A 12,629-nucleotide genomic window follows, 5' to 3' on the forward strand; every position below is an offset into this window, starting at 1 on the left:
GTATTTCATTAAAAAAATTTCAGATTTCTCTTTAAAAATTTAAAGATTTCACAACAGTAAGTCTGCATGGTAATGACTGGCTGGAGATGAACACAGGCTACCCCCCTTTAAAACGAGACACACGATCAGTAGGCCATCGTTGTCAACATTTCATGCTCTTGCACCTAGACTGCTTTACTTATTTATAGCACCTGTCTAGCCTGATTTAAGAATCCTCACCTATACTTCAACAACCGCTGTTAGTATTTTCATATTGGATGACTCACACACAAAAAACCAATGAAACAATTCTATTCTCATGGCCACCAGATGGCAAAACTCACCACCAGAGCCTCAGAATGGGGTCATATTCAAACTATGACAGCGTTGGTGACAAAGCAAAAACAACGGGACTGTAGCTAATTTGGCAAGCAGAAGAGAATATGGCCTGAGGCTAAGGCTGCCAAGGGCAACCCTCAGAAAGAATAAGGTCTATGGCTACCTAGTGTTAACTTCCCTTTTCCTCACCAACAGTAACAACAATTTCAATCTCACACGCAGTAAAAGAAAAAAGGCGCTCACATGAACGAAAGGAAGAAAGGGAAACACCATTAAATATCTTAGTTCTAAATACAGCAAAAGTTTTATTAAAGTATTAATAAGAAAGCCTACGGTTAGATTCAACACACTGCTACATGGTTTATGCTCAAGTTTCATTTCAAATTTTTTTCCTCTCTTGATAAATTATCTTCCCCTCATTACCAGTGGCTTTGTATATTAAACTCCTCTAAATAGCAACCAGCTCTGGTTACCTGGCAACAGCCTCAGCAACAGCAGTAGATCCATTTTTTCTTTCACCAGTTGCTGGCTCTGAATAAAAACAAAAGAAAGGAAAGAGAAACAGAATTCAGTATCATAACTTAAGACCATCTCTTAAAACCTGCTCAGCCCCAATGATACTCTAAAATAATGCTTGAAATAAAAAAAATTTAAAAAAAATAAAATAATGCTTGAATTTCTGAAGCTATTGAAGGCCTCTTTTCACTATGACATTTAAAAAAAAATATCATAAAAATAAAAACCTGATCTACTAGTATTTGCAACAAATAATAAAAAGGAAGAATAAAAAGTGAACATGAAAAAATTTATCATATAATGACATGTCTTTCTCACTTCCACCGATTTTGACCACTCAGTTTCTCCAGAAATACAATATAATGAATTACTAAGAAGTAAGATTTAAAAATGAAAATGAAATTTCTGAATTTCAATTCATCTAAGTAAAAAAAAATCATGTAGTAAAATTTTCTACTTAAAATTTTCAAAACAAATTTAAAGAAACTTCTGAGAAAGTTTGTAAATCTGAAACACATTGTAGTTTATCTCTACTTCAATAAAATCTTTTTAAAAAGAAAAAACTTTAGTAATTATGCAGGAAAATTGCACAAATTTTAAATAGTGTTAAGAGAACCCACACACAGAGGGTACTCAAATTCTTCCCAAAGAGCTTTTGGGACAGATATTTGAAAAATAAAACAAATTTTCAAGAAAGAACCTGTAGTAAAAAATTAAAGGTCATACTGAAAAAAATTCTATATTCTCAAAGCAATGCCACAGGATTAAAATGTGTTCATTTACCATTAGCTCTAGCCTTAGAAAAAATAATAAATACTTTAAAACATTTCTAAAACAGTCATAACTCAATATGATTTGAACAGTTCATCAAGGAGGCAGCAGAAGCTTGGCGGTCAGAGGCCTGGCTCTGAAACAGAAACCTGGCTCAGGCCCTGGCTCCAGCACTTAGCGAGCCGTCCAAGCTGGGGATAAACCTCATCTTGAGTCAGTTTCTTCATCTATAAAATAAAGACAAAATAGGACTAACCCAGGGACTTCCTGGGGGTCTAGTGGTTAAGACTGCACTTCCACTGCTGTGGACTGGGGTTCAACCCCTGGTCTGGGAACTAAGATCCCACAAGCTACACGACCAACCCTCAAAGGTTTGTTGTGAGGATAAAATGGGGAAAACTATTAGTATGGTGCTCGATTATCAGGAAAGGTAGCAAAATTTACTAATATGGTCATCTTTAACATTTAGCTCCATTTAAAGTGAAAGTGACGTCACTCAGTCATGTCCGACTCTTTGTGACCCCATGAACTGCAGCCCACCAGGCTCCTCCCACCATGGGATTCTCCAGGCAAGAATCCTGGAGCAAGTTGCCATTTCCTTCTCCAAGGGATCTTCCCAACCCAGGGATCAAACCTGGGTCTCCCACATTGGAGGCAGACACTTTAACCTCTAAGCCACCAGGGAAGCCCATTTAAGGTCTTCCCAATTGTAACTTCAAATCTAAAGATTCAAAGCTATCATGTACTCTCTTGCTAAGTCCTATCTGATTTCAGAGAAGATGACAATAATGATGAAAACATGTTATACTTTATTTCTACTAAGGTTCTAAATTTTCAAATCAATAAGCACTGAGAAGCAGAACTGCACTCTAATTCAGAACCAGACTTCTGGTTCTTGGAACTGCTTTGAATTCAGGCTACTTCATTTTACTAGCTGTGTGACTCTAGGGAACATGCTCAACCTTTCTGTGCCTCAGTTTCCTTACCTATGAAATGATAACAATAGGATCTACTTTACAGGTTTGTTATCAGATTTAATGAGCTGTACATGTATGCCATATATAGGCAGCATATAGTAAGAATTCAAAATACATAGTTAAAATTTCTTTTCTTCAATCTCATAGAATCAGAGCTCTTATCAGGTCCACCCACTCTATCTGCAGTCTTTGAAAACTCCCCTTTCATCTCTCTCTCTCTCTCTCTCTCTCTCTCTCTCTCTCTCTCAAGAATCTCATTTTTTTTTTTTTTCAACTTTTTGAAGAATCTCATTTTTAACCCATTTCCCCTTTGGAGATTTCCTTTCAACCTCTAAACCTGCTTAGGTATCCCTCAGCCTAAAAAAAAAAAAAAGAAAAAAATACAACCTCCTTCAGTTCTGTATCCCCCTCTAACTTGCTGTTATTTTCTCTTCCTCTCTTACATAAACTTCTCCAAAGCAGAATACATTTGCTGTCTCTTCTCCTCCCGTTTACTCCTCAATTACCGTCAGTACAGGTCCCACCCAAACCACTGTACTGAAATAGTTCTTTCTAGAGTCACCCAATGGATCCTAACTGCCAAGTCTAATGTACATTTCCAGATATATCTTTCTAGACCTCACTTCTGCATGGGACATTTTCTTTTAACTCTCCTCCTCACAGGCTTCCATGGCTTTATACTCTCCTGGCCCTCTTATCTAGGAATATTCCTTATCTAAGATAAGGAACATTCTCCTTATCCAGAGGAATATTCCTTTACAATCTCCTTGATAAAACTTTTTCCTCTCCTAACTAACTCCATTAAACCCCATTTACAAACTTACTAGTGGAAGAATTACAAGCTTTAGAGTCAGATGGATCTGATTGAAACTCCTGCTCCACCTCTTACCAATTACTGTAACAGTAGGTTTAAAACCTCTCTTAGTTTCAGTTTTCTCATCAACAAAATGGAAATAGAGAGATTTACTACAGAGTGCTATCATGAAAACAAAATATGGATGCAAAGTCATTCTATATTTTTTCTTGTATTATTTCCATCTTTAACTGGTCCCAAGATCCCCTCTATTCAGCTATTCATCTCTCAAGTTCATCCCCTCATCTCTGTCCCACCACTAATGATCCCACTTCCTGGTTAAAGACTGCATTTGCCAAGAAGCAGAATAGAAAATGGGCAAGGAAAGGAATAATGTACAAATTTTTCAAACAATCAACTGATCCTTTAAAAGAAGCAAATCTGACCATATTACTCCCCTGCTTAAAATTCTTCAGCTTTTCAGCATGATGTAACAGGCTTTTCAGAATCCAGTCCTGACTTTGCAGCCATTCCCTTGTACCTTCTCTGTATCCCAGCACTACCAAACAACTTGCAATTAATGTGGGAAAGTCAACTTAAACCTACAACCTGAATCCACAATCCTACATTTTCTAGTCACTTCTGAACTCAGACATTTCTGACTATGAAAACCAATTACTTTATACAGACACAAGTTTAACACAGAGATACAAGCAGCGCCATAGAGATTATAAAATGGAGCATATTCAGTAACATGACAGTGACTAGCAAAAACAAAGAATTAACATTCATGAAAATAAGACTTTACAAATAACATTTATAAAAGTTTCAATCATTAAAACCAGAAGAAAAAAAATAATTCCAGAAGATCTGGAGTCACTAGTTACCCAAGATTAACATAAATAAAACTTACTTTCCAGGCTAAACTGCAAAGACTCTTCACTTGCCTCAGTCTCAGGACTGACCAATTTCATTCTCAGACACAACTGATCACCCATCTCTGGGGCAGCCCCAGAATCTCCTTTTTCATTCCCAGGTATGGGATCGTTGGTCTCCACCATGCTTTCTGACATGACATCACTGGTTGTTATGGTGCTTTCTGGATAGTTGCTAATACCTGAAAGAAGGGAAGTAGGGGGAAGAAAGAAAGAACACTAAAATACAAACACGAAAAATAACATTTCAAAGTCATCAATTTGTCTGTTTGGCTCCACAGCTCTGCAGGATTGAAGAGGAATCCTAGGATAGATCCTGTCACAAGTATCAACAACTACGCACTAGTACTGACACCTGGTCTTAAGAAGAGCAACAGGATTCAGTTCCACTTCTGCATCTGGACAAAGGATGCTGCATGAGCCCTCAGCCAACCCACATCTGCCAGCATCAGGCATAGGTAGCAGGAGACTCCAGACGGCATGACTGTTACCTCCCAGCACTGACTAGAGAAAACAAATAGGTTAATGTAGAAGACTGCTAGCTGCTTCAGGGAAGGAGGATCTAAATTTTCTTGCCCTGTCAAGCAGCAGCAGACTGATCAGCCAGGGTCCTAAGTAAACACAGTACTTCTACTCTACCTGCTGTTGCTTTCTTATAAAACAGCTCTAAACCGTTGTTTAACACTCAGACACTATGGCCTTGTAAGTAACAGAATAAAATCTTCACAGATATTCTTCCTTCCTTCCTTCACTGCATCCTTTCTTTCCTTCCTCTCATCACTGCTCACATTTCCTGGGAGTTAACTCATGGAATCAGACATCATATCCTTATTCTTCCTAAGACAAAAATCAATCTCATCAGGCAGGCCCAACTCCTCAGATATAAGAGAATCACTGGCACATAGAACAGTATCTCAGAAATTCTGCTTTAAACATCATTACATTTAATCACTCACCAATAGGAGTACTGTGTCTCTTGGGCTCCAATTTTAGGTGCCCAATAAGAGGTGGAGTTGCACCAGTCAATGGTGGAATAACATCACCTTCTTTAGGCAAAGTAAAATGAAATGGAGTTTCTGGAGAAAGCAAGAAACAAACAAACAAAAAAAAACCCGATGATAAACAAAAAGGAAATCAAAACAGAAGTACAAAAACGGCAAAAGTGAGGAGAACTGCAAGAAATATCTCAATTACTCTTTTCCTTTGCTCCCCAATTCTGCCTCATTCCCAACCCCCCTCCCTCATCAGGCCTCTCAACCAATGACCTACTGCTCTCTCTGCTCATCAACAGAACTGACTCAAGGTGGACAACTAGGGAGCAGGCAAATAGAGGAAGCCCAAAAGCTTGGAGGCCCTGAGGGACACGGGGTCACAGGAACACAGAAACATCTGAGCCCCAAGACAGGAAGTAAGCTGGACGGTTTCAAATCCAGACATCTTAGTTTTGTGTAATGTTATCTCAAGGAGTTCATTTATAAGCCTTACCAATCTGTAGGATTTCTCTACGTTAAAGTCTGATGCTAATACTTATAACTTGCAATCTACTCAAGGAGCAGACAAAGGATTTCATGGGCTAAAAGGACTTCAAAATACTCACTGGTTCTAGAAGAAAGATACAGGTTTCACAATTCAGCAGTACTGATCAGTTCTAGGCCACAGCAGTGCAATAGTAACTCTCACATATATGAGCATTCCCATTGTAGACATACTGATCGTTATCAAACATTTGTCTAGAAACAAAACTTTATTTTTTAACTAGGTCTCCATTCCAAATTTCTAATCAGAATTAGCCAATGGCCAAAATCACATTTTCTGAATTCCTATTTATCTCTTTTAACAAAATGACTAAATTTGGGAGAAAAAAAGAATTATGCCAAACTGCTGTTCTTAAACCTGGCATGTGAAAAGTTGTACTTAGTTTCCTGGAATGGCTCAGAATAACTATAATATGGCTTACCCAGTCACTATGCCTTGTGAAAATTGTTTGTCTAATGTCCTTTCCACATCACCAAGCAATTCTCTGATTCCCAGGGGACATTTAGAGGCTGCCGTACAAAGTTAACTCTGACACTGTCTACGCAGTTAGTGTCAGTCACTCAGCTGTGCCTGACTCTTTGCAACCCCATGGACTGTGGCCCACCAGGCTCGTATGCATGGACTTCTCCAGGGAAGAATGCTGGAGTGGGCAGCCATTTCCTTCTCCGGGGGATCTTCCCAACCCAGGAATCCAACCCACGTCTTCTGCATTGCAGGCAGATTCTTTACCATCTGAGCCAACAAGGAAACAGAGACAGCATCAAATCTCACAAATTAAAGGCTCAGGCCCACAAGACTGCCCCCACTTCAGACACCAATCGACAGTCCAGGCTATTATCTGTGCTTCTAACCAACCAGCTCTGTATCACAGGTTCCCACAAGGATGAAAAGTTCACATGTGCAGCTTAAGAAACTGTGAGGCACAGAAGTGGAAAGTCTCAACGTCCCATCTAACTGGCAAAGAATTCCTCCATAATTATAGCAAAATGAAATGGGCTGGTAGGTAAGCATTCATTTCCTGGCAATTCTTTAAAAAGTAAGTCCTTCAAATTAATAAAGAACTTAAAGATACAGAAATTAAAAAACAAATACACCTCACAAAGCGTCATACACTCTAAAGACTACTTTACAGAATTTTCATTCCCAGAACAACCATCTGTTCTCTCTCTTGACAGGAACTATCCTTCACATTATGATCAACCATTCAGACTTTTGAAAATCTGTATATAATCTTTAAGTAGAGCCTTCTACATGACAAACCATAATACACGAATGTAATATGCAAGAATTACAGAAAATTATTTATGAAAAGCTATCTTAGCACTACTGATCTGATGCATCACTACAACCTAATAGATATTGGTTTATACAGGTAGCAGTGCCATTATCTGGTCTTCAAAGCCTAATTTCTGGATTATTACAAGAGCCTATCAATTACTTTGCCTGCCTCAAGTCTCCCTCTTTCCCCAACCCACAATTCTTTCTGTACAACAACTAAAGCAACGTTCCTACAAAACATGACTTAGATTGATAACGGTACTTAATATAAAATGAAACTATAAAAATCTTTAATAATATAGAATACTAGGTCACTCAGACAGTTCTTTACTATAACTCAGCAGAATCGGAAAAACGGTATCATACAGTTTGGGGCTTCCCTGGTGGCTCAGATGGTAAAGAAGTTACCTGCGATGCAGGTGACCTGGGTTCTATCCCTAGGTTGGGAAGATTCCTCTAGAGGAGGAAATGGCAACCCACTCCAGTATTCTTGCCTGGAGAATCCCCATGGACAAGAGGAGCCTGGCAGGCTACAGTCCATGGGCTCTCAGAGGTGGACACGACTGAGCGACAAGGCACATATCATACGGTTTTTACAGGAGGTAAAAGCACAGACTTAGGAATCAGGAGACCGAGGTTCCAGTCCCACTTCAATCATTAACTAGCCACATGACTTTAGGAAGAAGAGACTGAACCCAACAACCCCTAACCTCCTTTTCAGCTCCTTTTCATTTCTTGTTCTAAAAGGGAGGGGAAAATATGAACATCAAATCTAATCAAAGGGAGCAATTCTGAGATGAAAAAAGTACTAATAATCACTCCTAGACAAGAGGTATAAACTAGAACCAGGAACATCGAAAGATATGATCACCCATACTAATAGCCATGATGCTACATTAACACTGCTTCTCATTTCCATTATCTTTAAAAACTTGCTTTCTTAAGTCTGTGTTTTGGTTTTTGGTTTGTTTTTAAATTATACTGACTTCGGGCATTCAGAAAGTCTGAATTCTTTTCAGCTAATATCAGACATGATATTCTAGAAATATTTCAGAAAGAAGCTATTATTCTCATTCAGGACTGTATAAAATAGATAAAGGGACTTTCCTGGTGGTCCAGTGGTTAAGAATCTGCCTGCCAATGCAGGGGACACGGGTTCAGTCCCTGGTCTGGGAAGATTCCACATGCTGCGGAGCAACTAGGCGACACAACTATTGAGCCCATGAGCCAAAACTGCTGAAGCCCAAGCACCCTAGAACTACTGAGGCCCGAGCACCCTAGAGCTACTGAGGCCCGAGCACCCTAGAACTAGTGAGGCCCGAGCACCCTAGAGCTACTGAGGCCCGGGCACCCTAGAGCTACTGAGGCCCGGGCACCCTAGAGCTACTGAGGCCCGGGCACCCTAGAGCTACTGAGGCCCGGGCACCCTAGAGCTACTGAGGCCCGGGCACCCTAGAGCTGCTGAGGCCCGGGCACCCTAGAGCTGCTGAGGCCCGGGCACCCTAGAGCTGCTGAGGCCCGGGCACCCTAGAGCTGCTGAGGCCCGGGCACCCTAGAGCTACTGAGGCCCGAGGACCCTAGAACTACTGAGGCCCGGGCACCCTAGAGCTACTGAGGCCCGGGCACCCTAGAGCTACTGAGGCCCGGGCACCCTAGAACTAGTGAGGCCCGAGCACCCTAGAGCTACTGAGGCCCGAGCACCTAGAGCTACTGAGGCCCGAGCACCCTAGAGCTAGTGAGGCCCGAGCACCTAGAGCTACTGAGGCCCGAGCACCCTAGAACTAGTGAGGCCCGAGCACCTAGAGCTACTGAGGCCCGAGCACCTAGAGCTACTGAGGCCCGAGCACCCTAGAGCTACTGAGGCCCGAGCACCTAGAGCTACTGAGGCCCGAGCACCCTAGAGCTACTGAGGCCCGGGCACCCTAGAGCTGCTGAGGCCCGGGCACCCTAGAGTTGCTGAGGCCCAAGCACCCTAGAACTAGTGAGGCCCGGGCACCCTAGAGCTACTGAGGCCCGAGCACCCTAGAGCTACTGAGGCCCGGGCACCCTAGAGCTACTGAGGCCCGAGCACCCTAGAGCTACTGAGGCCCGAGCACCCTAGAGCTACTGAGGCCCGAGCACCCTAGAACTACTGAGGCCCGGGCACCCTAGAGCTACTGAGGCCCGAGCACCCTAGAGCCAGTGCTTTGCAACAAGAGAAGCCACCACTAGAAGCCTGCTCACAACTACTGAAAGCCCAGAAAAGCAACAAAGACCCAGCACAGCCAAAAATAAATGAAACTTTTAAAAAATAAAATAGACAAAGCACACAAACTACAACTTTCCCAGTTAAAGGTTTAAGATGTATATACGTTGAACCAATGTTAGAAACTGAATATCCGTAAGGAAGAAATGACCACGCTTTTTTTGAACATGATTTAACTGTGGAAGGTAATCAAAAAAGGTCCCTGTACTTCAAGGCCACTGTCAAAATATAAAAATATGGAGCAAGGCTGGGACTTAAGTAGAAAATACCAGATTGGTACAATTTTCTAAATACTAAATTCATGCTAATTACACCTGAGTTCTAAAGCTGATAAAAACCTCAAATGGTATCTGATTCCGCAAATAATTAAAGTTACAAAAGAAAAAAACCCATATTTTAATTACTGGCTGCTCACAAACATAAATCCAAATTCATTTTCAGTCCTGATGTAACAAGTATGCAGTTCTTGCCTACCTTCCATTCCAAATTATACTTTGATTGGAAACATACAACAATTTACAATCACACTTACCACTAGAGCTTTCACAGAAGCTTTGTGAAGCCTGGGCAGAGGCTTTCTCCAGTTGCTGGGCCTCTACACCTGAGCCCACGTGCTCTGCATTAGCCACTTTTGAGTCTTCCCTTAACGTGCTATCGGTTCTCTCTTGTGGTTGGGTCTGCTGCATTTCCTGCTCAGGTCCTGGAGTACCATCTGCTCTCACTAAGGTCAAAGGAGGCTGTGAAGAGTCTGCCTCTACAGGTTCCTTTTCTGCAGTCACTGATTTCTGATCTCCTTCATACTCTGCACTCTTTTCTTCTTGGATATCTGCTCTATTCTCAGTACACGGTTCTATTTCTGGGGCATCATCCTCCCACGACTGAGAATCTGAGCATTTCTCCACTCCCTCTAAAGGTTCAGAAGAGACATCAACTCTGGGAGATGGTTCCTTCACATCTACAATGACAACACTCGAGTCCTCTGAAGTAGCTTCTTCCCATGCTTCCTGATCCTTATGTTCTAGTTCCTGTTCAAGTACTGGAAGCTTCTGGGGAGAATCAATACTTATCACACTGGCTTCAACTTCCATAGCTTCCTGGCATTCTTGTTTGGGGACTTCCTTCCGAAGACCCAGCCCTTGTGACTGAGTTTCAGTCAGAGAAAGATGCAATGTGACACTCTCTGTATTTTCTTCTTTGGGCTCCTCGCATTGACTTTCACAAGGAGTCTCAGGGATTTCTTCCACCTCAGACCCTGAAGACCCCTCCTCTGGATGATGTTCTTTAATTTCTATAGCTTCCTCCTGATCTAACACACTTGAGAGTGCCTCAGATCGAGTAGCTGGAGAGGGAACTGCCTGACTACCTGAATCACAAGTGAGATCAATACAAACGTCTTCCGCTACAGGTTCTTCTCTGCCTTTGCAACCGGCAGATAAAATACTAATGTCATCCCTGGTTTCTGTGTTATCCCCCTTTGCTTTATCATCATTCTGATTCAGTTCTACTTGGCCCTCTTGTGCAGGATCAATCAGGATACTATCATTTTCAGCAGGAACAAGTTTAGAATTGAGAACCGGAGACATGGGTTCAGTATCCTCAATCTGTGTATTTTCTCCATCTTCATCAATCCTGTGAGAACTCAAGCTTTCTATCTTTGGGGACTGGCTATACTCACTTGTAGAAAGCATTAACTTACAAGAATCCCCTGTCAAAGAAAGTCCCAGATCCTCAGTGGAATTCTTTGGTTCAGTTTCTGAAGCTCTAGAACACTCAACAGTCAAAGATGAACTATGCAAATCTCTACCCTTCTTCTCATCATTTGATCGTTCTTCCAAACTTGGAGATGGAATGAAGATATCCTAAAGGACAAAAACAGACAATCATTCCTTCATAATCGTATTCCTTTTATATCTAGTCCTTCAATTCTAAAATTTCTAAATCAATTACACAAGAATTTTAAAACTCCAGGGCCATAACCTCAGAAATACAAGTCATAATCACCAGTCTTTTTTTCATCAACATAAGACAATGTTTAATGCTGTTCTTGTGAATCATTGATCTAGAATAAACACAATCCAAACAAAAACCTACAAGTATTCAAGTAGGTAGAAAAACAAACTTAAATTTACTGTGTTATCACTACTAAAACCATGCCCTGTATGATAGGCCGTCAATCACGTAAGAACCATGTGAACATAAGCCTACACAGTCCACTTCAGGTCTCACAAAGTGGGAACACATATCGGCGTAACTCAGAGATACTGCAGGTTCAGTTCCAGACCACCACAATAAAGCAAGTCACACAAGTTTTTAGGTTTCTTAGTGTACACAAATGTTTAAACTATGCAGTCTAAGTGTGCAATAGCATTGTGTCTTTAAAAGATGTACATACCTGAATTTAAAAAAAATTTTTTAAATGCTAAACACTGACTGACAATTCTGGATTGCCACAAATCTTTTATTGGTAAAAAAACAAATTATCTGCAAAGCACAATGAAATGAGGTATGCCTGTTCTTATTTCATGTCCCACTATTTCAAAACGTGCTGGCACTCACAAAGCAAAAGTTAAAATGCAAGCAAAGTTTATGATAATCACATTAGTCAACAGACACCACTACACACCAATATGGAAGGCTGAAGGCAGTAGTAAGATCACATCCTGTTGGTGAGGATGTGGAACAACTACAACTGTCAAACTGCTGGTGGCAATGCAAAAACTACCACCACTTAGGAAGACAGTTCGGTTCTATCTTACAAAGCTAAACATACATTAGTGTTACAATACGATCCAGAAATTGTACTTGTAGTTATTAACCCCAAAGAAATAAAATCGTAAGTCCACACAAAGATGTGTACACAAATGTTCACAGCAGTATCAAACATCCAAAAACTAGAAGCAACCCAAATGTTCACCAAGAGGTGAATAAATTGGGGATATCCGTATCACAGAATAGTACTCAACAATAAAAAGGATTAAAATATTAATACATGCCAGAATGTGAATGAATCTCAAAAATTAGCTAGGGTAAAAAAGTCAAACACAAAACATCATACACTTATCATTCCAATTATAAGAAATTCTTGAAAAGATAAAACTATAGTGACGGAAGGCAGATGACAGGTTGCCCAGAGTAGAAAAGGGTATCGGGAGGGTGCGAGGAGGGATCAATCGTAAAGGATTATGAAGAAGCTTTTTAGGGTGAGGAAACTGCTCCATACTTCGATGGCGATGATGGCTATACACTTCTATACAACTACC

The 12,629-nt window shown here is 40.9% G+C and overlaps 1 protein-coding gene across 4 annotated transcripts in view; it reads right to left on the reverse strand.

The window, feature by feature from the left end:
* TP53BP1 (tumor protein p53 binding protein 1) overlaps window positions 1-12,629 on the reverse strand; it is a 69,117-nt gene that overhangs the window by 33,675 nt on the left and 22,813 nt on the right. For 3 of the 4 annotated variants that reach the window (XM_065905819.1, XM_065905818.1, XM_065905816.1), the window contains 4 exons: window positions 9,902-11,228; window positions 5,267-5,386; window positions 4,289-4,492; window positions 792-849 (listed from right to left, as the gene is read on the reverse strand). In XM_065905819.1, the coding sequence (XP_065761891.1) occupies window positions 792-849; window positions 4,289-4,492; window positions 5,267-5,386; window positions 9,902-11,228 (1,709 nt within the window). The remainder of the gene's footprint in view (window positions 1-791; window positions 850-4,288; window positions 4,493-5,266; window positions 5,387-9,901; window positions 11,229-12,629) is intronic. The other variant, XM_065905817.1, reaches the window with a different exon arrangement.

Source organism: Muntiacus reevesi, chromosome 15 (genome assembly GCF_963930625.1).
Source record: "Muntiacus reevesi chromosome 15, mMunRee1.1, whole genome shotgun sequence".
Classification (NCBI taxonomy): domain Eukaryota; kingdom Metazoa; phylum Chordata; class Mammalia; order Artiodactyla; family Cervidae; genus Muntiacus; species Muntiacus reevesi.